The sequence below is a fragment of the Malaclemys terrapin genome, chromosome 6 (genome assembly GCF_027887155.1).
Source record: "Malaclemys terrapin pileata isolate rMalTer1 chromosome 6, rMalTer1.hap1, whole genome shotgun sequence".
NCBI classification, from domain to species: Eukaryota; Metazoa; Chordata; order Testudines; family Emydidae; genus Malaclemys; species Malaclemys terrapin.
This window is the reverse complement of record NC_071510.1, coordinates 13,325,881-13,353,177: the sequence shown is the minus strand read 5'-3', so window position 1 is coordinate 13,353,177 and position 27,297 is coordinate 13,325,881. Positions and strand designations below refer to the sequence as shown.

Genomic DNA, 27,297 nt, shown 5'->3' with positions numbered 1-27,297 from the left:
AACCTGAAGTGACCATCTCTTGAGATCCCAGGGGACAACAAGTTTCACTATTCAATCTTTGTCCTTCCTTCCACCTAGAGGGGTGGTTTGGTGACATTGACACCTGTCTAGGAATAGCAGGACTGAGAGAACTAACTTACTGTACATGGGCCACCAAACAGACTGTAGAGAGAAATACCCTTCAATCACTCCTGAGCTTGAGTTGAACAGGTTTCCTAGAGAAGAAAGGCTCTAAAGCCCATTACTATGCTGTTGAGACATCCACACCCCTTCTTCAATGGCACATGCAATAATTACTCCATGTAAAAATACAGCCAGTGCAAACTTTGTCCAATAAACCAGGATGAGATTTTGGGTAATCAAATCGAGGTAAATTTAAGGAGGGAAATCAAGCCCAGCATTCAATTAAACAAACGAGAGAGATCCTCCCAAGAAATTATTCAAATGGAAGGAAGTCATGCAACTAACAAGAGATTCACGCAGAGAAAACACTTGCTGTCCAACCCCGAGTCCCTCAAATATCCTAGTCCTAAAAGAATGCCACAGGAAAGAGAGAGAACAAACTGAACTCTCAATGGAGTATAAACTCGCCCTTTGTCTGCAACAGGGTTTCTATTGTTGGTCCCACTGCTGAGTGGTATTGGTGGTTGCAATGGTGAGATGTTTGAGGGCAAAAGTGTAGTGTAAACAGGGCAATGAGTCTCGCTGCAACTCCTGGTTAGAGCCAGGAATAACGTGCAAATATTTTGCAGGCTTTGTCACATAGCTTGACACATGCTGCTGAACCCTGATCATTATGAATTCTTCCATTCTAGTCTTTGTTCTACCCTTGCCAGAGACTTGATTTTTTTCAGTATAGAAAAATTAATTCAAGGCTAGAATGGGACACTCAGACTTAATTTAATTGCTGCCTATGCCAATTTGGACCTGAGACGACTCAGATACTAGGCTCATTTGCTTTTCCCATGTTTTGGAGATCATGAAGAATACCTTACAGATAGTGACACTTACTAGTAAGTGTATCAGGCAATGTGAGTCAATTAAGTCATTCATAGGAGCCTCTACAAGGCAGGTCTTCCAAGAATGATTTTCTGGTGCTAGCCAGCATTGACCGCCATGATAACATAACCCCTGTGAGCACTTCTACTGAGGGTGATTCTAAAGGTCAAGGAAGGTAAAGAGGCTACCAACCTCTGGGCCACCAAACTCCTTCCTGTGATTTCACTCCTGCATTTCAAGGCATTCAAATGTCCCCAGACTCAGTTTGGCTTGTGCCTTTCCAAGACGACTTTTTTCTAATGTCATTTTAAATGACCAAGGAGCTGCCAAATAAGGGGAGGTGGAAGGGGCAGACAGCCACCTCTGCCACTGGAAAGAACAGGTCCCGAAGGTAAGATGAGAAAAGAATGATGAGTAGGAAGAAAAATCTTGAAATGAATCTAAAGAGAAATTAATCCCCAAAAGTTCAGAAGTGGCAGATGGATAAGGTTTGGTAATATCCCACAGGAGTGATGACAAAATAGGAAGATGGATATTTCATCAGTTTAGGGGCCATATTGATCAATATTTCACTCATGTATATTCCATTTTATGCTACTATTCTTAATTGACATGTCCAATGTGTAGCTGGCCAAATATTCATCCAAAAGCAATAAAAATATGAAGCCATTCACTGTCTAGGTCTCAGTGTGGACTATACATGATGATTAACATCCTATTAATTAAAGATCACCCTCTTTCAGCCAGGATAGGCTACACAGGGGCTAGCTGAATTCACACCATGGGAATGGAGAATTATTCTGAGCACTGTCTGATGGGCCGTGCAGAAGGGCCCTAGTGTTACCAGTTCTCTGACTCCCTGAAAGCTGCTGTTTCTCTGGTGAGCTCTGCTGCTTGGGCCATTGTGCACTCTTAAGAGAAGGAGGAACAATTCTGAATCTTCACATGTTCCTGTTCTTTATAAACCACTCCTGTTTTGGGTTTGCCTCACTTACCTAATGCACAGGGAGGCAATAGCGAGAACCACATGAAACGCAGTAGTTTGTTTACAATGGTACAAGCAAACAAGTTCTTTTATGTTGATCCAAGTGAACTGCCCACCTCACGATGACCTGGGGAAACTGCAAACACAAGATTTGCATAGCTGTCATGCATTTGCATTTGCCGAAGCTTTCTTTGGACAACTAACAGAAGTTTCCAGATCACAGGCCCTAGTTCTCATGGGGGACTTCAATCACCCTGACATCTGCTGGGAGAGCAATACAGCAGTGCACAGACAATCCAGGAGGTTTTGGAGAGGGTTGGGGACAACTTCCTGGTGCAAGTGCTGGAGGAACCAACCAGGGACCGTGCTCCTCTTGACCTGCTGCTCACAAATAGGGAAAACTTGGTAGGGGAAGTAGAAGTGGGTGGCAACCTGGGCAGCAGTGACCATGAGATGGTTGAGTTCAGGATCCTGACAAAAGGAAGGAAGGAGGGCAGCAGAATACGGACCCTGGACTTCAGAAAAGCAGACTTTGACTCCCTCAGGGAGCTGATGGGTAGGATCCCCTGGGAGGCTAATCGAGGGGGAAAGGAGTCCAGGAGTGCTGGCTGTATTTTAAAGAAACCTTATTGAGGGTGCTGGATCAACGCATCCTGATGTGCAGAAAGAATAGCAAATATGGCAGGCGACCAGCTTGGCTTAACAGAGAAATCTTCAGTGAGCTTAAACTTAAAAAGGAAGCTTACAAGAAGTGGAAACATGGATAGATGACTAGGGAGGAGTATAAAAATATTGCTCGAGCATACAAGGGAAGCCAAAAGCACAACTGGAGTTGCAGCTAGCAAGGGATATGAAGGGTAACAAGAAGGGTTTCTATAGGTATGTTAGCAACAAGAAGGTGGCCAGGGAAAGTGTGGCACCCTTACTGAATGGGGGAAGCAACCTAGTGACCCAATGCTTTTTTTGACTCAGTCTTCACAGCTCCCAGACTGCTGCACTGGGCAACACAGTATGAGGAGGAGGTGAGCAACCCTCAGTGGTGAAATAACAGGTTAAGGACTATTTAAAAAGCTGGATATGCCCAAGTCTATGCATCCGGATCTAATACATCCGAGGGTGCTGAGGCAGTTGGCTGATGTGATTGCAGAGTCATTGGCCATTATCTTTGAAAACTCGTGTTGATTGTGGGAGGTCCTGGACAATTGGAAAAAAGCAAATATAGTGCTCATCTTTAAAAAAGGGAAGAAGGAGAATCCAGGGAGCTACAGACTGGTCAGCCTCACCTCAGTCCCTGAAAAAATCATGGAGCAGGTCCTCAAGGAATCCATTTTGAAGCACTTGGAGGAGAGGAAGGTGACCAGGAACAGTCAACATGGATTCACCAAGGGCAAGTCACTCCTGACCAACCTGATTGCCTTTTATGATGAGATAACTGGCTCTGTGGATGTGGGGAAAGCAGTGGATGTGTTATATCTTGACTTTAGCAAAGCTTTTGATATGGTCTTCCACAGTATTCTTGCCAGCAAGTTAAAGTAGTATGAATTGGATGAATGGACTATAAAGTGGATAGAAAGCTGGCTAGAATGTCGGGCTCAATGGGTAGTGATCAATGGTTCAATGTCTAGTTGTCAGCCGGTATCAAGTAGAGGGCCCCAGGGGTCCGTCCTGGGGCCGGTTTTGTTCAACATCTTCATTAATGATCTGGATGATGGGATGGATTGCACCCTCAGCAAGTTCGCGGATGACACTAAGTTGGGAGGAGTGGTAGCTACGCTGGAGGGTAGGGATAGGGTCCAGAGTGACCTAGACAAATTGGAGGATTGGGCCAAAAGAAATCTGATGACGTTCAACAAGGACAAGTGCAGAGTCCTGCACTTAGGATGGAAGAATCCCATGCACTGCTACAGGCTGGGGACCAACTGGCTAAGTAGCAGTTCTGCAGAAAAGGACCTGGGGATTACAGGGGATGAGAAGCTGAATAGAGTCAACAGTGTGCCCTTGTTGTAAAGAAGGCTAACGACATATTGGGCTGCATTAGTAGGAGCTTTGCCAGCAGATCGAGGGAAGTGATTATTCCCCTCTATTTGGCACTGGTGAGGACACATCTGGAGTATTGTGTCCAGTTTTGGGCCCCACACTACAGAAAGGATGTGGACAAATTGGAGAGAGTCCGATGGAAGGCAACGAAAATGATTACGTGCCTGGGGCATATGATTTATGAGGAGAGGCTGAGGGAACTGGGCTTATTTAGTCTGCAGAAGGGAAGAGTGAGGAGGGATTTGATAGCTGCTTTCAACTACCTGAAGAGGGGTTCCAAAGAGGATGGAGCTCGGCTGTTCTCAGTGGTGGCAGATGACAAAACAAGGAGCAATGGTCTCAAGTTGCAATGGGGGAGGTCTTGGTTGGATATTAGGAAACACTATTTCACTAGGACGGTGGTGAAGCACTGGAATGAGTTACCTAGGGAGGTGGTGGAATCTCTATCCTTAGAGGTTTTTAAAGCCCATCATGACAAAGCTCTGGCTGGGATGTTTAGTTGGGGTTGGTCCTGCTTTGAGCAGGGGGTTAGACTAGATGACTTCCTGAGGTCTCTTCCAACTCTAATCTTCTATGATTCTTCTTTATAAAACCATAAATCACCCTCCATCTGCTGGAGACTGGGCCCAGATTTGCTCAAATGTTTTGGCAATTTCAGTAGGGTGACCAGACAGCAAGGGTGAAAAATCGGGACGGGGGTGGGGGGTAATAGGAGCTTATATAAGAAAAAGACCCAAAAATCGGGACTGTCCCTATAAAATCGGGACATCTGGTCACCCTAAATTTTGGTGAATTTCTTCAAGAACGTAGTCTAAGTTTTTGAATTAGTCATTACAACCCAAACCAGGCAGACAGGACCAGCAAACCAAGCACGTGGTTGGGGCGGCACAATTCCAGGGGAGGCATTCCGGGTGGGGGTTTTATTTTGTTTGGTTGGTTTTTTGCTTCGGCAGTTGCGCTCTCAGAGGGTTTTTGTTTGTTTGTTTTTTTCCTTGGGCTGGCAAAAAAACTAGAGCCGGCCCTGCAGGCAGATGTCACAGGGTCTCTGCCTTAATTGCAAAGGTGTTTCACAGCTCTATTAATAAAGCATTGTGCTGGGAAAATATTTAAGAAAGCATGAATTTTACATGTATATTAATGTCATTGTAATAAAATATGTTAAAGTTTTCATTCAGAGAAAATTCCAACATTCAGGTTAAAAATATTACACATATGAAGAATGAGGGAGTTATCTGCTTTTTTTTTTTTATGAACGTCTTATGCATCTCAGTTTATCTGTTTGCTATTATCCTGTCTGACTGCAAAGAGTTTACTTAAAGGATGCTGGTAGGAGGGAAAACAAACAGCAAATGCAACAGTGGCAAAGATAAAATACAGTTGGAGAATAGGTAAGGTCCTGGAGGAAACCATGGTCAAGGTGTGATCATTATTTTTATGTGTATTACCATGGTACCTAGAAGTCCCAATAATGGAACAGGACCCCACTGTTCTGGGTGCTGTACAAACAGAACAAAGATACAGTCTCTGCCCCAGAGAGCTTAAATCCAACTGAGGAATGCTCCAGCAAGGCTAGCAAGGCCCCAAAACAGGGTCAAAGGGGATACTAAAAACTACAAAGATCCTGGTCTAGGGCTGAGTAGTCAGTGGTGGCTGGAGAGGAGTCTCTGACACAGAGACAGAGAAAGCTGCAGGGGTCTGTCACTCCATGCCTAGAAGTAGGAAGGTCTGGCCTGAGTGGAAATTATCCAACACTGGCAAGGAGAGAATAAAGTGCAGGAAGGAGCCAGGCATAGAGGCCTTTTGTTGTTTATCCCTTCTCTCTGCTTGCTATGTGCTCTGGGTGACTGACTAATGCTTGATTGTGAAGAAGCGATTTTTGAGTCACTTTAACCAGCTCGCTGGTTAAGTCACAGGCCCCTGGAGGCAAAGAGCTCATAGGTGCCCAACACAGTTTGGCCTGTTGGGTTAGTGCTGTTGGGAGCTGGGGGCGGGCGACCACTGAGAGTCCCCTGCAAGGGGAAGCTGGGGCAGCTCTATGTTTTTTGCTGCCCCAAGCACGGCTGGTCATGCAGATTCGGCGGCGTTTCTGCAGGTGATCTGCGGGTCTCGCGCCTTCGGTGTACCTGCCGCCGAATTGCCAACGAAACTGCGGGACCGGCGGACCTCCCGGAAGCATGCCGCTGAACGCTGCCTGACTGCTGCCCTTACAGCAACCAGCAGGCCGCCCCCCGCGGCGTGCAACCCCAGGCACGCGCTTGCTGCGCTGGTGCCTGGAGCCGCCCCTGAAGGAAAGTGAGAGAGGGGAAGTGTCACCTGAAGGGTGCGCTCAAGAGGGACTAAAAGGGGTCTGAAGTGCAGCTCACCCTGGAATTGTGACAAAGCTAGTAAAGCTGACGTATTTGAAGATTCGCAGAAAGGAAACACACACAGGTTGCGAACACAGTCAAACTGAAATGCTCTTTTGAACTGGAGAAAATTTTTGCAGACGTTTCTCCCCACTCTTCCCTTATCTCTTCTCATATTCATATTCTTAGCAGGCCATTGGGAATCTTCGACTGCTTTGATAATGCCACCATTTCTACCTGCCTCAGACAGATATGGTCTGAGCTGTTACCATAGGACCCAATGATCCTGACCCAGGTCTCTTAGCATCACACAGGACTGGGCTAAAACTACATAAAGTGCTTGATTGCAAACTCATGAATATCATTGATTTCAGGGGACTTTGGATCAGTCACAATGTTACTGCAGTGTTTACAGTAGACGGATGTGCAGGAGCACGTCTCTTATTAGTTTTGTGTGTTTAAACTGGTTATAATCAGAAAAATGACAAGAATGACATGGTTTCAATCTTGAGTCTCTCTCAATATCTGCTGATTTCAGGTGGCTATTTCATCCATTCCAGGTCAACAAATTGTTTGCTTTCCTTCCTGATTCATCCCTCATTAACTGAGTACAAGTAGCACCTAAAAAGCATGTATGTAATGTTCCTTTAACAAAGATATGTGGAACCTTTTTAATGTTCTAGCCACAAGATGTCTCTATTGAGGTAATTATGTGCTGTAGTTCTTAATGTCTTGATCTATCCATGCATGTTTACAGTGGGCAAGAGACAAGACCAACATGACCCCTCTTTACTGACGCTCTCCCACCCTTAAAAAAAAACACATCAAATAAATGATTTTAAATGAATCTAGAAAATAGCAAGACTCAAGGAGCATCTTCTCCTCAGCTTGCCTGGGCAGGTCCTATTTATCTTTCCCTCTTTTAATCTATTCACTGTCAGTCTTATGGTGGCACAGCCAAAAGTCCTGAGATTTTAGAGACAATCTTGAGGGCCTGAGAAATGCCCCCCCCCCCCCAAACAAGAGCCTCTTGAGAAAAGTAGAAAGAAACTGCGGCCATAATTGCAGAACTGACTAATGTTGGGGGATGCTTAAAATCTGGATCTGAATTCTATCTCTAGCCAAAAGTCTGATTTTGGAATTCAGTTGGCTTATCCAACACTGGCAAGGAGAGAATAAAGTGCAGGAAGGAGCCAGGCATAGAGGCCTTTTGTTGTTTATCCCTTCTCTCTGCTTGCTATGTGCTCTGGGTGACTGACTATTGCTTGGTTGTGAAGAAGCGATTTTTGAGTCACTTTAACCAGCTCGCTGGTTAAGTCATAGGCCCCTGGAGGCAAAGTTCTCATAGGTGCCCAACACAGTTTGGCCTGTTGGGTTAGTGCTGTTGGGAGCTGGGGGCGGGCGGCCACTGAGAGATACTGATGCCACAGGTAAGGTTCCTTATATCCCCACTCTCTCTCTAGACCCTACACATGGAAATAAAATGCTCTAGATATGGTGTGGTGCAGATCTTACATCTTTGGATTTCATGTGGTTTCTGCTTTTGTTTGTACCCGTCTAATATATTCATCCAAAAATTGTCTGGATCACTAAAAACTTTGGGAGGCTTTTTTTTTTGTTGGTTTTGGATGGGAGTGAAATGCTGTGATGGGTTGACTTGCAGAGGAGAAAACACGTAGCAACACGTCACATTCCTGAGATCTATTCTGCCTGACACTAAAGAATAGGTTATGTAGCTGTACAACTATTGTTTCAAAAGTCAAAGTTAACATAGCCCTAGACTGCATTAATTTCTCCAGAGGCTCCTGACAACGAGGTATGTCTCCAGCCCTGTCTCTTGCCCATTAGAACCCTACTTCTCAGTATGATGGTGAGTCCCTTACCCATCTACATCATTGAAGCTTTCAAAATGAACAAGGGGGTTTAATGACTACAGTCTTCTAGACATCTGTCAGTCCGTCTGTGAGAGCTGCATTGCCATCAGAATGCCTGTGGACTCTGATTCTATTCAGCTCACTTTCATGAAGAGAGCTGGCCATGTTTCATGTAGTGCAAGGTCTGAACAGACCCCTTCGGGCTGCATGTCAATGCATCTGTGTGGGTGAAAGTGGAAAGAAGGAGGAAAAAATCCATGTTCAGCAGTTCCAATGTATTTTTAACAGCAGAGATGAGAGTTGTGATCTGTATGGCACATTGCCAGCTGGTGGACCCTCTAGGTCTTGTGACAAGATGGCCGATGTTCATATGGGGGGTTCTGTGCTTTTTTGGGGGGGACCCTAAAACACCACCCTTTGCCCCTGCTCTTGGGAGCCAAAAGCCCCGCTAGTGGCCCAGGAAGATGGTAGAGAAGGGAAGCAGGGGAGGGGTCTGGGTTTGCTCCTCGCTCTGAGTCCCAGCCCCTTGCAACCCCTGTGGGTTTCTTACTCTCTTCCCCCTTGGGAGGGGTTATCCTTAGTCCTTAGACACTGGGGGAGGGAGTCTCCCTTACTTTGGTTCTCTGCTCTTTCAGATCTCACAACACACCTCCAAGTCCAGTCATCTTGTCTTTTCTTTTCTCCTCTGACTGCCTGAAGCAGGGGGGTTTTACTAGGTTCCTGACAGGGCCTTAATTGACTACAGGTGCTCCAATTAACCTGTAGCAACCCTCCCTAGTCTACAGGGAACCACACCTTAATTAGCCTAGGGCTTATATATTTCCCCTCTACCATTGCTCCCTGGCCCTTCTGTATCACAGTCTCTAGTAGGAAGTAGGCGAGATGGAGACAGCCAGAGGTTAGGGGTTCTGTGAATCAGACACCGAAGTCATTCAGTTCATCCATTTTGTTGTCGATGTAACTGGGGGAGAGGCAAAAGAGCATTTCACTGAAACTTGAGATTCCCTGCTCCGTGGGGAGTTCTATACTCAGGTTTCTGGGTATACATTAAGAATCCCCACCCCCCATTGCTAACAACCACAGAACTAAAGTCTTGTATGATTAAATCCCATGATCAGAAACTCTAAAATTCAGTTTAATGAAGCTCCCTTATTATGGTCCCACGCTCCATGTAGTTCTATACTGGGGTTGAAAACAAACATTGCCCTGCTTCCATGGCAAAGCTTCCAAAGGACTCTTCAAAAAGAGACTTGTCAAACGTATTTGAGCCTTGACTGCCCTCTTTAAAATGCAAAAGCTTAACAAGCCAATTTAACATTTCATAGGGAAGCACTCAAAAGTCGAGTTTGTCCCTGGCAGGCAAGGGTTTTCAATTTTAAGCAACTTGTGCTAATTAACTGCCATTGCCTATTGGCAATCTTGATCAGGTTTAATTCAAGAGACTTGTTTTCCAATGTAAAATAACAGGAGGTCACAGAAGGAACAGGCTGTCAAGAGTCGATATGCTGCATTAAAACCTGGCCTTTCCCCAAGAACATTTCCCTTTGGATATTAATATAGTTTCCAGATAAACTGGATCAGAAATTGCCTGGACTAAGCTTCTCTCCCCGCGCCCCCCCCCCCCCCCCCCCTCGAAATTTATTTTCCTGGAATTTGGCTGAACATTAGAGACACAAACGTATACGTTTTTATTGAGGGAACTAAAAAAGTGTTAATTAGGTTCATGTTGACATTAATGAAAATACTAAACACTGATGCAAGCTGCAAAATGTAGATACGGATTCAGATCTACACTCCACCAAAGTTTGAGGATATTCGTTTCTGGGTTTTTCTTTGGGCCAGTCTCTAGAACGTGCTATTGATTAGTGATGGATAAACCTCCAATAGCTTTAGTGGTTCAGTTAGACCAAGGAATTTAGATGCTCATCTGAATCGTTTGGGCGTGGGCAGAACTGGAGAAATGGAAATTCCACAAAATCAGGCTCTTGTGTGGAATTTTCTGGTCACTCTTCCAGATACCCGTGTAACCCTCAGGCCTGGGGTAGGGTTGGGCTGAATCAGTTGAGGAAGGGACAGTGGATCCATGACTGTGTACTTCATATGAGCAGGAATAGATAGCTTGTGTCAGGGTACAGCACTTTGCAACAAAATGTACGTAACCTGCTAATTTATAAGCTACAAGCTCTTTTTAGGTTCCTCAAGACTTTGATTTCTTGAATTCACTTTTTAACCTTTTAACCTTTAGATTCTCCCAAGAAGACTACCTCTCTTCTCATTCATAGTAGATGTCTTTTTATTCTACAATGGACCATATTCTCAGCTGCTCTAAACATTGGCTTAGATCCATTGATTTCAGTAGAGTCACGCCAGATTACTCCCGCTGAGGATTGGCCTTTTTTATACTTCAGTTTTGCTAAGTTATTAAATATGCATTTACTTTGTTCGTACAATGATAGCTTAAAGCCCCCCTGCTTTTAGGTTCTAAAGTTCCAATCGGCAAATAAGGTAGTGTAATTAGCTGAAATCTTTGTTATCCTTGTAGCAGAAGGTACCCTCTGAGTTATACAGTAGGCACAGTTATATTAATAGACTAGCTGAGATTCCCCCATTCTGTTCTTTTTCCTGTGATATTCCTGCTGTCAGCTACTTCAGAGAGTGACCTATGTGAAACTAAAACTAGTCACTGTACAACTACACTAAACTGATTCCACTTAACAACGTGGACCTGCATCTACAAAATCTGCTGTTCTGACCACATGCTGCAACATTACACATTGTCTTCTGCTCTAACACACGTACAGAACCTACATGATGCAAGCTTCACCATCCAATGCAAGCAAGCAATTTTACTCCTGTTATCCCTGTGCTCTGTTCCTTACCACACTGGTGTATTAGGAATCATAGCTCATCGAGCTACCACTTCAAGCCTTAGATTGTAATCTCGCCCAGCCAGAGACTCTTGTCTGTTTATGTGTCATGAACCTTCCAAATAATAAGCAGTCAGCGCAAACCCCAGACACGGTCATTTCTATGACCACTAAATGGATTGCTTACCTCAGTGACAGCAAAACTCCTTTTCCCACATGGTACGACCTTGTACCACTTGTCATGCAGCACGTCCATGAAGCCATGGGACTTGTATTGGCTTATGAGCTCAGATATATTTGAGGTCAGTGGAGAATTTGGAGGAAGGCCAATGCCGTATCCTAGGAGAAAATACAAATACAAGGTTTTTTAGTTGGGTTGGTTTTGGTTGTCTATGAGTAGTTGGTATCAACACATCCTCTTCAGGTATGTGTGTGGCACAGCTAGGTGTTGTGCTTTGCTCTAGGGTCCAAAAACCAGGTCCAAAGCTGTGTATTGACTCATCTATAGTGTGAAGGGGCCCAAACCCAAATGAGATTTCACAATGCAAAACAGGATCATTTGTGCACACACAATTACTCATGCAAATGACTAGGCCTGCAAAAACAAAAGTGCACAATTAGAAGCCAAAGAAGTTCCACACAGTGATACTGCAACATGCATGTGAATGTTTTCTGAATGCCTTCATTTCAGAAACACAGCCTCTTCTATGCATTTGCTATGGGCCTCAGTCTCATTTATAACCAGACCTCTTTACATCACTCTGGCAATGTAAAAGGGCCTTCAAGTGGGAATAAATTCCAAGCCGGGCTGGCATGATATTTACCAAAGTGGTTTTTTACCAGATAAAATCATGGTTTTGACCATCCTGGGAAAAAATAGTTAGTCGCAGCTTAAGGCATTTTCTATTTTAAAAACTGTTTTGTTAATGCATACCACATTACACTTAGTTTTAGTTCTATATTCAAATTGTGGTTACATAAGGCATTCATTCATAAATTAATTTAGGGTTGTACAAATAAAAAATAAAACTGCAGTGGGTGTAATGCTAATATATAGAATTATAATATTGAACTTCGGAACGTCTGTGTATGTTTTGGTTTGGTATTTTCTCAAGGAAGTTATACATGTCTTGACTCAAATTTCAGTTTCCACTCTCATATAAACAACATTCAACAACCATTCGATTATACGAAAATGACAGCAATGCAGAGCTGTAGGCTTGAAGCATTAAGCAATCAGACGCATGCGAGAGTTGCAGACTGGAGCATTGTGTCATAAAGTGTTCTGTAGCAGAAGACCAATTTTGATGGAGTGGCTAGACCGAGACTATTCCTCAGTTTTGAATGGATGTATCTGAAGTTTGAAAAGATTTGTTCTATGCTTGCTGAACTTGATGGACACTGATGCAATTATTTTTCCTGATTTAAGCCAGTATTTCATAGATTCTAGGACTGGAAGGGACCTCAAGAGGTCATCGAGTCCAATCCCCTGCATGGCAGGACCAAATACTGTCTAGACCATCCCTGATAGACATTTATCTAACCTACTCTTAAATATCTCCAGAGATGGAGATTCCACAACCTCCCTAGGCAGTTTATTCCAGTGTTTAACCACCCTGACAGTTAGCAACTTTTTCCTAATGTCCAACCTAGACCTCCCTTGCTGCAGTTTAAGCCCATTGCTTCTTGTTCTATCCTTAGAGGCTAAGGTGAACAAGTTTTCTCCCTCCTCCTTATGACACCCTTTTAGATACCTAAGTATCTTTTTAGATAGAAAACTGCTATCATGTCCCCTCTCAGTCTTCTCTTTTCCAAACTAAACAAACCCAATTCTTTCAGCCTTCCTTCATAGGTCATGTTCTCGAGACCTTTAATCATTCTTGTTGCTCTTCTCTGGACCCTCTCCAATTTCTCCACATCTTTCTTGAAATGTGGTGCCCAGAACTGGACACAATACTTCATTTGAGGCCTAACCAGCGTAGAGTAGAGCGGAAGAATGACTTCTTGTGTCTTGCTCACAACACACCTGTTAATACATCCCAGAATCATGTTTGCTTCTTTTGCAACAGCATCACACTGTTGACTCATATTTAGCTTGTGGTCCACTATAACCCCTAGATCCCTGTCTACCGTACTCCTTCCTAGACAGTCTCTTCCCATTCTGTATGTGTGAAACTGATTGTTCCTTCCTAAGTGGAGCACTTTGCATTTGTCTTTGTTAAACTTCATCCTGTTTACCTCAGACCATTTCTCCAATTTGTCCAGATCATTTTGAATTTTGACCCTGTCCTCCAAAGCAGTTGCAATCCCTCCCAGTTTGGTATCATCTGCAAACTTAATAAGCGTACTTTCTATGCCAATATCTAAGTTGTTAATGAAGATATTGAACAGAGCTGGTCCCAAATCAGACCCCTGCGGAACCCCACTTGCTTTGGCTTTCCAGCAGGATTGGGAACCATTAATAACAACTCTCTGAGTACGGTTATCCAGCCAGTTATGCACCCACCTTATAGTAGCTTCATCTAAATTGTATTTGCCTAGTTTATCAATAATATCATGTGAGACCATATCAAATGCCTTACTAAAGTCTAGGTATACCACATCCACAGCTTCACCCTTATCCACAAGGCTCGTTATCCTATCGAAGAAAGCTATCAGATTGGTTTGACATGATTTGTTCTTTACAAATCCATGCTGGCTGTTCCCTATCACCTTCCCACCTTCCAAGTGTTTGCAGATGATTTTCTTAATTACTTGCTCCATTATCTTCCCTGGCACAGAAGTTAAACTAACTGGTCTGTAGTTTCCTAGGTTGTTTTTATTTCCCTTTTTATAGATGGGCACTATATTTGCCCTTTTCCAGTCTTCTGGAATCTCTCCCATCTCCCATGATTTTCCAAAGATAATAGCTAGAGGCTCAGATACCTCCTCTATTAGCTCCTTGAGTATTCTAGGATGCATTTCATCAGGCCCTGGTGACTTGCAGGCATCTAACTTTTCTAAGTGATTTTTAACTTGTTCTTTTTTTATTTTATCTGCTAAACCTACCCCCTTCCCATCAGCATTCACTATGTTAGGCATTCCTTCAGACTTCTCGGTGAAGAGTGAAACAAAGAAGTCATTAAGCATCTCTGCCATTTCCAAGGTTCCTGTTACTGTTTCTCCATCCTCACTGAGCAGTGGGCCTACCCTGTCTTTGGTCTTCCTCTTGCTTCTAATGTATTGATAAAAAGTCTTCTTGTTTCCCTTTATTCCTGTAGCTAATTTGAGCTCATTTTGTGCCTTTGCCTTTCTAATCTTGCCCCTGCATTCCTGTGTTGTTTGCCTATATTCATCCTTTGTAATTTGTCCTAGTTTCCATTTTTTTATATGACTCCTTTTTATTTTTTAGATCATGCAAGATCTCGTGGTTAAGCTAAGGTGGTCTTTTGCCACATTTTCTATCTTTCCTAACCGGCGGAATAGCTTGCTTTTGGGCCCTTAATAGTGTCCCTTTGAAAAACTGCCAACTCTCCTCAGTTGTTTTTCCCCTCAGTCTTGATTCCCATGGGACCTTACTTATCAGCTCTCTGAGCTTACCAAAATCCGCCTTCCTGAAATCCATTGTCTCTATTTTGCTGTACTCCCTTCTACCCTTCCTTAGAATTGCAAGCTCTGACTTCATGATCACTTTCACCCAAGTTGCCTTCTACTTTCAAATTCTCAACGAGTTCCTCCCTATTTGTTAAAATCAAGTCTAGAACAGCTTCCCCCCTGGTAGCTTTTTCAACCTTCTGAAATAAAAAGTTGTCTGCAATGCAGTCCAAGAATTTGTTGGATAGTCTGTGCCCCGCTGTGTTGTTTTCCCAACGTATATTTGGATAGTTGAAGTCCCCCATCACCACCAGATCTTGGGCTTTGGATGATTTTGTTAGTTGTTTAAAAAAAGCCTCATCCACCTCTTCCACCTGGTTAGGTGGCCTGTAGTAGACTCCTAGCATGACATCTCCCTTGTTTTTCACCCCTTTTAGCCTAACCCAGAGACTCTCAACACTTCCGTCTCCTATGTCCATCTCCACCTCAGTCCAAGTGTGTACATTTTTAATATATAAGGCAACACCTCCTCCCTTTTTCCCCTGTCTATCCTTCCTGAGCAAGCTGTACCCATCCACACCAACATTCCAATCGTGTGTATTATCCCACCAAGTTTCAGTGATGCCAACAATGTCATAGTTGTATTTATTTATTAGCACTTCCAGTTCTTCCTGCTTATTACCCATACTTCTCGCATTTGTATATAGGCATCTAAGATACTGGTTTGATCTTGCCTCCCAGTTTTGCCCTGACCCTCCTTTCTCTCTGCCAATATAGCCCACACTCCCTCTTGTTTCCAACCCATCTCCCAGGTCTCCATGTTCTCCACTTACCATGTTCCCACTGCCCCTTCCTAAACTAGTTTTTCCACAGGAAATTGCCATCCCTGACTCCAACCACTTTGAAGCCACTTCACACTGCCAGAGCAGCACAAGATGGCCTTAGTGTAAATTGGAATCAGGCCCTATTTCTTGATTAGAAGGCACATATTATAGGTGCAGACACGTATTTGGACTCTGCAATGGAGAATCATGTAGCATTTACTGAATTATTTTAAAAATGTACTGAGATATTGTGAGATGTTATTGCAGTAAGATTGTATTGCTATACCTCACAATAGCTTAATACCCAGTGGGCCTGATTCTCATTCACACTGACTAAGGCAATGTCTACACCCACAGTTGGGAGCTGTGATTCCCAGCTCGGGTAGACACACAGATGCTAGCTCTGCTCAAACTACTGCTTGTGTATATCAACCCAAACTGGGAATTACACCTCCCAGCTCCTGTGTAGACATAGCCTAAAATTCTTTTATGCTGCTCTGAGAGTTTAAAGGGACTTTAAACAGGCACCCATGTATTTTATATCCACCTGAGGGTCCTTTTACACTTCCAGAGTACTGTAAAAAATCCTTGGTGCAAATGAGAAACAGACTCAATAATTCTAATTACTGGATGCCACATTTTAGAAAAAAAAACTGTTTGTTTTTTTATTTTTAAAATACCCTAATTTGTGCACATGAAGCATACAACTGTGCACATTAAACAAGTAACTGCACACGCACCTTGTCATTTGCCAGCAGGAAATTACCAATTGCCTGTACAACTACTCTTTTGACATACATGGCTCCATGGTTTTTGGTTCGCAGCTTAGATGTACCCTCTTTAAAGTGTAGCCTCATCTCACAAACACTGTAACAAAAATATTTTGTGGACAGAGATGGAGATGCAAACTGAATACCAGCAGGAAGTCTGCAGCCCCAGTGGCTTGCTACACAATGAAGCGAGGTAGCATTGTGATGGGTATCTAGATGTCAAATGATGGCATCTTTGTTATCTGTGTATTGCACCTTACATTTCTAAAAACTTTGGTGTGCAGATGATAGACCACTGCACCGGGACTCAGAAGACTTGAGTTCTATTCCTGGCTATGCCATTGGCCTGATAGGTGACCTTGGGTAAGTTGCTTTCCTGCTCTGTGCCTCAATTTTCCCATCTCTAAAATGGGAATAATGATACTGACCTCCGACTGTAAAATGCTTTGAAATCTACTGATGGACAGTACGCTATAAGCGGTGGAGGTGCTGCTTCCGTTGTACAAGGCGCTGGTGAGACCTCATTTGGAGTACTGTGTGCAGTTCTGGTCTCCCATGTTTAAAAAAGATGAACTCAAACTGGAACGGGTGCAGAGAAGGGCCACTAGGATGATCAGAGGAATGGAAAACCTGTCGTATGAAAGGAGACTAGAGGAGCTCGGGCTGTTTAGTCTGACAAAATGAAGGCTGATGGAGGGATATGATTGCTCTCTTTAAATATATCAGAGGGATAAATACCAGGGAGGGAGAGGAATTATTCCAGCTTAGTACTAATGTGGACACGAGAACGAATGGATATAAACTGGCAGTGGGGAAGTTTAGGCTTGAAATTAGACGAAGGTTTCTGACCGTCAGAGGGGTGAAATATTGGAACGGCCTTCCGAGGGAAACGGTGGGGGCGAGGGACCTGTCTGGTTTTAAGATTAAATTAGACAAGTTTATGGAGGGAATGGTTTAATGGTAAAACATAATTGGTGGGGAATACCGAGCAATAGCAGGTAAATAGTATAATGACTAACAAGGGTCAGGCTGGAGACTCTTGCCTACATGCTCGGGGTCTTACTGATCGCCATATTTGGGGTCGGGAAGGAATTTTCCTCCAGGGTAGATTGACTGAGGCCCTGGAGGTTTTTCGCCTTCCTCTGCAGCATGGGGCAGGGATCGCTAGCAGGAGGGTTCTCTGCCAATTGAAGTCACCAAGACACAGGATTTGGGACTTCATCAGCAGAGTCAAGGGAAGGGTAGGGACGGTTTTGTGGCCTGCAGCATGCAGGGGGTCAGACCAGATGATCATAATGGTCCCTTCTGACCTTAAAGTCTATGAGTCTATGGTTGTTGTTTGTTTTTCTCCAAGTTCCTGCAGCCTGTATAACTAGCTATATAGAGGAGACATACACACTGTTCCAAGGTGGAACATTTACTCGTGTTCTTTTGTTTTCCTTAATCTGAAAGATAAGTAGTTCAGACTGGAAGTATATGGCTACTCCGTGTGTGGGGAAAAACACAAAAGACAGCACAAAATAACAAGTACAATATGCATCATAAATAGGTGGTCGTTTGATGCTAGAAGCTGTAGTTCCTGATTTTATTATTTTTTACTGTTTCTGACTTCAATGGATTCAAAGTTTTGTAATTTTGTAGCTAGCTCCATAAAGCTAGTCATTCTCACATGTCCGCTTAATGAAGTGTAAACCTAACTGCTGATGCATAGGCAGATTTTATGACCATTATAACCCCTAGTGGGAAATAAAAATGGATTGCTTTTTTAATGTCCTAGTGTGTTATAAAATGGGTACAACTTAGTGTCACTGTTCAATTCCAGCACAAGGGATTTGCTATATGGTTGGCATTTTTGGTGCCTCTAGATTGAATGATTAAACTACTCCGCTTCCATCCGCTTCATTTCCCGTGTTAAATTCCTGAATCTGTTTACATTCTGGGAGAGGTGGCCTCGCCTTGTGATGGTGCGAATGGATTGATTGTTCTTGGAAGGAGGGGGGTGGAAATCATTTCCATGGCCCATCCATCACAAAAACAAAGCCCAAAGTGTAATAGCTGCTAATGTGTTTTGCAGGGCTCATTGATAAGTTTTGCTTTCCGGCTGCATTGTGAAGCTGTCTGTGTGTCACTGTTAATATACTGGCATTTTAAGAGGTCAGGTAACTGGAGAGGGTGAATTAGTTATTTTAAATCGAGCCCCAGCCCCAGCTGAATAATCAAGCTGACTGTTTGAAAGGGGGATTATGGGAATCCATTTTGGAGGGGGTGTGTGCCTACACAGGGGGAATGGAGTTTTTGAATTTGCCAGTATTATGGGTGAAAAGTCTTTCAGTAGCTACGTTATTCCATCCTGAACTGTGAAAATGTCTCCCCTGTCTGACAGTGGTACAGGTATCACTAGATACTGTTTTTTCCAAGTACAGGCTCGATTTCTATTCCCTGAGGGAAGACTGCATACGCAGGCTTGGTGCAGGGTGATCCACTGTGGATATGGTAGAAATACTACCACCAAGCACTTATCACTGCTTTAGGGCTACGGTAGCTCTTCAGTGCAAGGGGACATGGCCAGTGGACCTACCTCGCCATTGACCATTAAACTATCTGCCTCTCCCTTGCAACAATGAAAAAAATAGTCCTTGGGGATCACAGCTCTAGGGGCAAGACATCCACATCCCGTTTGCACCAGTCCTCCGGCATCCTATGTCCCGAGCGCAGTCAACATGGATAGGTTCTGATGCCTTCAAGGCTTTCCATTCCCACACAGGAGCAAGCAGGGTTAGCCCCATAGGCACAGATAAATCCCAATGGGGATGCTGTCTTTATAAAGAAATACCACCCCATTCCATAGCAATAGACTCAACCACTACTTTAATGTTTGGGGCAATTACTGTAGAGCATGTCTAAGCATTTTGTTTTATAAGAGCCACTCCCCTAATCACAAAGCACCCTTTCAGCAGGCTATATTCTTCTGTTTCGCCTACATAGGACTAGCCTGAGATTAAATACTTAGATGGCAAGCTCTTTGAGAGAGACTCGTGTTCTGTGTGTGAACAGTGCTTAACATAATGGGGTTCCCGGAGTGGGGCTCGTAGGTGCTGCCACAATATAAATAACGGTGAGACAGAGAACGTACGTTAATGTAATAGACAAGTGATTTGGAAGCTGAAATGAAAACATTGAAAGACAAATAAGGGGAAATCCTGGCTTCACTGAAGTTGATGGATAGTCAGGGGGAGGGCTAGCTCAGTGGTTTGAGCATTGGCTTGCTAAAGCCAGGGTTGTGAGTTTAATCCTTGAGGGGGCCATTTAGGGATCTGGGGCAAAAATCTGTCTGGGGGTTGGTCCTGCTTTGAGCAGGGGGTTGGACTAGATGACCTCCTGAGGTCCCTTCCATCCCTGATATTCTATAGACCTTTTGCTGAGTTCAGTGGGGTCAGAATCTGGCCAATATTTTTTTAATTCTGATGTCTGCATTCCATGTTGGCAGGCAGAATGTATCAGAAGGAGAAGGATACTGTCTGAAATACCTTCAATGGCAAACGGTTTCCCCACTGTCAAAAGTTTGCAGTCAGCATCTATTGACACTTCATAATCTAAGAGTGCTTTATCCATGATGAAGGCATCTAGTTTCTCTGGATCATGCCTGTATTTAAGATCAAAGTAAGAAAATAGAATCAATACGAGAAGCTGTACAGTTGTGTTAATTGATACAGAAGCGATTGTTTCAGGGCTGGAAACCAGGAATATATTTGATCTAGTTTTTAGGAAGCTTCTGATATAAACCCAACATGAAACCAAGCCAAAACCTAGTTTATAAGCCCAATAAAGATGAGGATCAGGGGCTATTGATATAAACACAGAATTGAGTTAAATATCAAAAACTGAAGGGTTCATGTGCAGAGAGGTTGATCTGGCTAGCAGAATATTCATATACAGACCAGTTCTGTTCACTTGACATATCTTTGACCTGGAAGAAGGAAAGTGCAACAGGGTGAGAATCAAATTGAGTTTCTTGCACAGTAGCACAAAGACCACCGGGGAGGAAACCAAAAATCTCCAAGGTTGTCACTCAGGCTTGGTTTCCTTATGCTGCTTCTAACATCGATCTACACTATCTTAAAAATTAGAGCTGGGCAAACCCTACGAAAGGTTTTCCATGGATAAATGCTGCTATTTTAAAATGTATGTCCTTCATCCAGGCTTGTTTTTCTCTTGTATTTGTGTTCCATGAACATTTAGATGACTGAGTTTCACTGGTCTGAATGTTTTATGGAAAGCAAATTTGAAAGTACTGAAGTCATGTGTGGAAATGGCAGCATGTGTTCTCATCCAATCAAGGTAAAAAACAAGTGCCCAAATTCCGAACCGGCAGAGATCCACTGGCTTCCATGGAACTATACTGAATTAAACCTGCTGGGGATGCGGCAGTGTCTTAGGAGTTAATCATGAAAACCAACCAGGGCGCCATAAAAATTGTTAAAAAATATAATCAGAGGCATTTTGTTATACAGATCACCAGGGGATCTAAACTGTGGGTGATGATGCCCATGACTGCAGCCTCCTACCTTGCGATGTATGTAATCAATTGCAAAACATTGTGGGGGAAACATATTTGAAAGCCCACACCTTTCTGGAAGCATGAGGACTGATGGTGGAAAATTATAAGAATGAGCTAGTGTCACTAATGTTCTTATTTAAATTAATGGCTAATTCTTTTATACATCTTTCTAAGGAATCTCTGTTGGGGGCAATCCACCTATTGCTATTGTGTGGGAGACACGGAGATTTCTAAGGTTTGTTTTTATCAGTACTTTGCACCTGCCTCATGGATAGTGCCCACTGCCTAATGAATATCTTCCAAGCACTGAAACCTGCCTGGATTTATTTTGCCACCAGTTAGCAGCAGACGGGTCATCTTGGCACTATAGTGGCAATGGAAAGGGCTGTTTTCCCTGAGGACTGTAAGTGCCTCTCTGTGCTATCCAGGCTGTCATTGTTACATTGGCATTGCTCCTTTCTAGTGATGGAGAATGAGCTTGTGCCTTTTTCGCCATCTCTGCCATGCCAGCGCAGTGCTGCTGTTGCCTTGGAAAATGGAAAATCGGATATGATCCAGGCAAGCAAAGTTTGTTACCCTTCTAAAAAATATACAAAGCAGGATGAATCTAGAAAGCATGTACAGCGGACACTTAGAATAACTAAGACCCATTGAAGTAACTGGAAATATGTCCATTAGCTTCAAGGAGCTTTGAACTAGGGCCTTAGTGAAGCCAAGGACTGTGAAATTAATTATTTTTTGATCAGCCTGTTATCACATGAAGCTAGCATGCAGAGACTCACTTCAGGTGCTCCACTCCATCGGGAGTTGCAGGTACATTGTACCGTCTCATGTACTCGTGCATCTCTGGGAAGCTCTGCCTGACATAATCTTCAGCGCTGCTTTCTCGCACCGTTCCAAAGCGGAATCCCTGGGAAGGGTGGTGGAGCTAAGAAACAGGAAAAGACAGACCAGCACAGTAATTTGTCTTACTCATGTTGAGTGACCTCCATTCCAGGCCCAGTCTTCTGTGCTCTGAAGACAGCTACACGGATTTTACAGATGTGTTTCACAGGCGCCAACTTTTTTCTGCGCTGGTGGGTGCTCGCGCCCCCGCCCCGACTCCACCCCCACCCCGACTCCACCCCTGCCCCAAAGTCCCCGCCCTAACTCCGCCCCTCCCTGCCCCTATTGTACCCCTCCCCAAATCCCCACCCCGGCCCCGCCTCCTCCCCCAAGTGCGCTGCATTCCCCCTCCTCCCCCTTCCCCCCAGGCTTGCCGCACGAAACAGCTGTTTTGCGGCGCAAGCGCTGGGAGGGAGGTGGGAGAAGCAGGATGCGGCGGCACGCTCGGGGGAGGAGGCGGAGCGGAGGCAGAGGTGAGCTGGGGCGGGCGGGGAGCTGCTCTGCACCCACCAGTTTTTCCCTGTGGGTGCTCCAGCCCCGGAGCACCCACGGAGTCGGCGCCTATGATGTGTTTTAATGGGATCATCACAGAGATGCATACCATCTTCAGGACCAGTTAATGTCAACTTAACCAGTTACATACTCTTAGGATCTGCTCTAGGGTTGTGAAAAAATTTCCCCTTGAGCCAGAGACCACCCCACATCCAGGTGGGGTTCAGTTCTGTTCTTTACGTGAAGTCCAGCCTAGGTTTGAGGAAAGGGTCATGAGCTTAATTTAAAGAGAAGGTTGAGGGGTGACTTGATTACTGAGACTGCATGAAGTGGAAAGGGAAACAGAGCAGAGCTGTGTGAACCCTGTGGGAGTTGTGGGGTGTGGTGTTTGGAGCGGGAACAATCATAGAGATTCTTAGATTTCAAAACCAGAAGGGACCATTGTGATCATCTAGTCTGACCTTCTCTAGAACACCAGGCCCTAGAACAGGGGTCAGCAACCTTTCAGAAGTGGTGTGTTGAGTCTTCATTTATTCACTCTGATTTAAGGTTTCGTGTGCCAGTCATACATTTTAACGTTTTTAGAAGGTCTCTTTCTATAAGTCTATAATATATAACTAAACTATTGTATGTAAAGTAAATAAGGTTTTTAAAATGTTTAAAAAGCTTCATTTAAAATTAAATTAAAATGCAGAGCTCTCTCTCCCACCCCCCCCACCCCCGGAGCGGTGGCCAGGACCCAGGCAGTGTGAGTGCTACTGAAAATCAGCTCACATGTCACCTTCGGCACACATGCCATAGGTTGCCTACCCCTGCCCTAGAACTTCCTCGGAATAATTCCTAGAGGAGATCTTTTGGAAAAACCTCCAATCTTCATTTAAAAATTGCCAGTGCTGGACCATCCACTATGAACCTTGGTAACTTGTTCTAGTGGCTAATTGCCCTCACTGTTTAAAAATTTAAGCCTTTATGTACCTACATGGGGAATAAATACTTGCTAATGGGCTCTTCAATCTAGCAGAGAGAGGGGTAACATGATCTAATGTCTGGAAGTTGAAACTAGACAAATTCAGACTGGAGAGAAATCTTAAAATCTTAAATGAATCAAACTGTACCACAGAATCTCTATGGATAGAAATTCCATGATTAATGAATAACGAGTATGGTAGTAGGAATATACGACCGACTACCTGACCAGGATGATGATGGTAATTGTGAAATGTACAGAGAGATTAGAAAGGTGACAAAAACCGGAAGACCCAATAATAATGAGGGATTTCAGCTATCCTCATATTGATTGGGTACATGTTAGCTCAGGATGGGATGCAGAGATAAAATGTTCTAGACACCATTAATGACTGCTTCTTGGAGCAGCTGGTCCTGGAAGAGGCAATTCTTGATTTAGAGCTAAGTGGAGCACAGGATCTGGTCCAAATCGATGAATATAACTGAATTGCTCAGTAATAATTACAATGATGTAATTACATTTAAACATCCTTGTAGGAGGGAAAGTGCCAAAGAAACCCACCACAGTAGTATTTAACTTCAAAAAGGGGAACTACACATAAATGAGGAAGCTAATTAAATGGAAATGTAAAGGAAATTTAAAACACACACACACACACACACAGAGTAAGAGGACCTAACAAATGTCACAGTGGCTAAAAAGCATAGTAAATGAGGCAGTTAAAGGCAAAGCCTACTGAGGAAAATAGAAAGGAACATAAACTCTGGCAAATCAAGTGTAAAAGTATAATTAGGCGGGCCAAAAAAAGAATTTGAAGAGCAATTAACAAAAGACACACAAACTAACACAGGACATTTCCCCCCTGCCTCTTCACATAACACAAGAACCAGGGGTCACCCAATGAAGTTAACAGGCAGCAAATTTAAAAGAAACATAAGGAACTATTTCTTCACACTATGCACAGTCAATCTGTGGAACTCATTGCCAGGGGATGTTGTGAAGGCCAAAACTATAACTAGGTTCTAAATAGAATTAGATAAGTTCCTGGGGGATAGATCCATGAATGGCTATTAGCCAAGATGGTCCAGGACGCAACCCCATGCTCTGGTTGTCCCTAAACCTCTGTCTGCCAGAAGCTGGGACTGGACATCAGGGGATGGATCACTCAAAAATTGCCCTGTTCTGTCCTTTCACTCTAAAGCATCCGTCATTGACCACTGTCGCAAGACAGAATACTCAGCTAGATGGACCATTTTGGTCTGACCCAGAATGGCCATTCTTATGTTCTTATCCATCAGTAGAAAGATGGACTGGATGATTATGGAAACTAAGCTAGGATTGAAACAAGCTGGTAGGGCACTATGGGAAGGTTGCAGTGCTGTACATGTTCTGAGCATAACCAAGATTTCAGTCTCCAGGGCTGTCAGCCCAGTACCTTTCAGATACACTAAATTCACACACACACAATCAGTAATTTTTTAATTGTGTTGTGTGTGTGCTCTGATTATAACTGGATTCATTTCACTGTGTTACAGCCCTGGGTCTCTTCTTGAACTATTGAGAGGTTCAGGGAGTTGACCTTGGTAAGTTTCCAGTGCACATCAATTGCTAAATACCTGGAGTGGAATAATGAGGAAACACCTGGCTTATTGCAGACTACAGTAAAGGCTCAATCCTGCAGGGTGCAGAGCACTCTTGTGGGGAGCTCAGTGTCCCCCAGCTCCCATGGACGTCAGAAGGAGTTGAGTGCTCATCACCTTACAGCAGTGCACAGAATCCAGACTATAGCACGAAGGAAATCAAATGATGGTCAGGCTCAATGAACAGTTTTCTACTCACTCCCCCAGGAGTCTCAGCGAGAGCTTTGCAAACGACACTATGCAAGAAAGAATAGGTCAGTCTAAACAGTCCTGCTCATTGTGGAGAAAAGCATGCCAAAAAAATCAAACGTCCATCTGCCTGTCACATACGTGTCTAGTGTTAGATGACAGCAAGCTGGGATCCAGGGGAAAGGATGATCTTGCTCTGGTGCAGGGGCTCAGATATTACCAATATAGAATAGAATACAGCCTGGGCGATTAGTCCAGAAGTTCCTTTCCACCCCTCATCGATGATCCCATGGCTAAAAATAGTTACTACCCCTTGAACATAAGAGCTAGCCGACTGCATCAGGCCATTGGCCTTTTCTAGTTCAGTATCCTGACACTGACAAAGCCGGTCTACAGTGCTTCTGGGGGTGAGCCTTCCAGCATGGGCCCACAGGCTTGTGCTAATAGTCGCTCTAAAAAGAGCGGGGTAGATGTTGCTTTGACATAGGTCAGACTGGAGTTTGGGCTGTCAAGCCCTGCCTCCCTCCTCCTGCCCATCCGCCCCGGGTTCAGAGCCCAAGTTCCAGCCCAAGCCGCGACATCTACGCAGCTACTTTTAGAGCACTACCATAAACCCAGTTAGCATGAGTCTGTCTACCCGGACTCAGAAGGTCAACCCTGTATGCTGTGTAGATATGCCCAGCGGCCAGGACCAGCTGCGTTGGTCTGTATCCTGTTGCTGTGGGAGTCTCTGAACACCTCATGGTTTTGGTAAAGTGCCAAAAGGCATGAACGGCAGGGATTGGTTGGGCTGGTGGTTTGGTAATCCATTAGGGAGCCTAGTGTTGCCAGTTCAACTCCAACTCTAGTCATGAGTCGGGGGGAAGGATAGCTCAGTGGTTTGAGCATTGACCTGCTAACCCCAGAGTTGTGAGTTCACTCCTTGAGGGGACCATTTAGGGAACTAGGGTAAAAATCTGTCTGGGGATTGGTCCTGCTTTGAGCAGAGGGTTGGGGCTAGATGACCTCCTGAGGTCCCTTCCAACCCTGATATTCTATGAAATAAGTTAGAGGGCTCAGTCTGTTTCAAAGCAGACAGGTGTCCACATTACATAAACCAATCACCACCGGGAGCCCTGATTGGTGACCTCTTTTGGCATGGTATAGGGGTCAAGGATGGGCATGAAGACCGTATTACTCTCCAATCCTTCAAGGAAGAGTTGAGGTATTTGGTGGGTTTTACGTGGAAGATTGTACTGCTGTAGCGCCTGCAGTATCTGCTCCGTGGATGAACTCAGGGTGTCTGTCGCCAGACCTCTCAGTGGGGATATCTTTCACATACACGCTGTCTCAGTATCGGTCTTTTTTTTAAATTCATATGTGAATTCAAAGTAAAATGGGTGACATTCAGCCCCATGCAGAGAACCAGCCCAAGGCCCCATTTTGAGGATCAGTGGGACTTCACTGGTGCATTGGGCTTGTGCTGATTCTGTACATGGGCGAATTTCACCCAGTGTGAATAAAGCTTTTCTATACCTCTTTTCTTGGACTAATGCTGCTAGCTAACACTTTTCATCTGCTAAGTGTTTGGCAACAATTAAGTTTCATAACACCTGTGAGAGCGGTAAGTCAGTCACCCCATTTTATGGGTGGGGAAACTCAGACTGAGAGACTGAGAGTTTGATTTGCAGAGTACCTAAAACTTTCAGGGAAGTCAAGTGAAGTTGTGTGTATGGAGGAGACGGATGGACTGTCTTCTCTGTTTCTTCAGGTATTGCCTTGACTCCAGGAAGAGGGAGCTCCCTCAGCCGCCTCGCCCCCCGCTCTCTGCCTTCTTCAGAAGTTAAGGGAAGAGAATACTGCTAAATCCAAATTAAGAGTGAACAGCAGCTCTCTTGCAATTTCTAGTAAATAACTTTATGTGAGGCTTTGGGAAGAGCATGCCCATGAATTCCTGCTCCACACCAGGGAGGTTTCATTGTACTGGTGCATGAGACATTAAGTGTAGCTGACTTCAGCAGAACCGGACTCTGCACGAAGTGCTGTCACATGCACAAAATTAACTTGGAAAAAATATAGACAAATATTGTTTTTCTCTAATCTCCTTCAGACACAAGAATGTTAAGGGTTTTGTGTCTCAAAAGTAGGTCCAAAACTGTTGGATGAAAATCTGATTTTTTTCAAGTTGACAGTATACCTTTAATATCTTATTTTAGTCTTCTCTTGAGAAAACTCTGCACCTTCAAAGTATCTTTATATTTGTTGCACACTCTTGAGATTTTATTATGGCTCTCACAAAATTTGGCATGTTTC

General features: G+C 44.0%; 1 protein-coding gene across 2 annotated transcripts in view; it reads right to left on the bottom strand.

Annotated features, from left to right (window-relative positions):
* Nucleotides 1-27,297, bottom strand: part of GRIN3A (glutamate ionotropic receptor NMDA type subunit 3A) — a 96,702-nt gene that overhangs the window by 13,834 nt on the left and 55,571 nt on the right. For both annotated transcript variants that reach the window (XM_054032317.1, XM_054032318.1), the window contains 3 exons: nucleotides 21,615-21,760; nucleotides 19,802-19,917; nucleotides 11,295-11,446 (listed from right to left, as the gene is read on the bottom strand). In XM_054032317.1, the coding sequence (XP_053888292.1) occupies nucleotides 11,295-11,446; nucleotides 19,802-19,917; nucleotides 21,615-21,760 (414 nt within the window). The remainder of the gene's footprint in view (nucleotides 1-11,294; nucleotides 11,447-19,801; nucleotides 19,918-21,614; nucleotides 21,761-27,297) is intronic.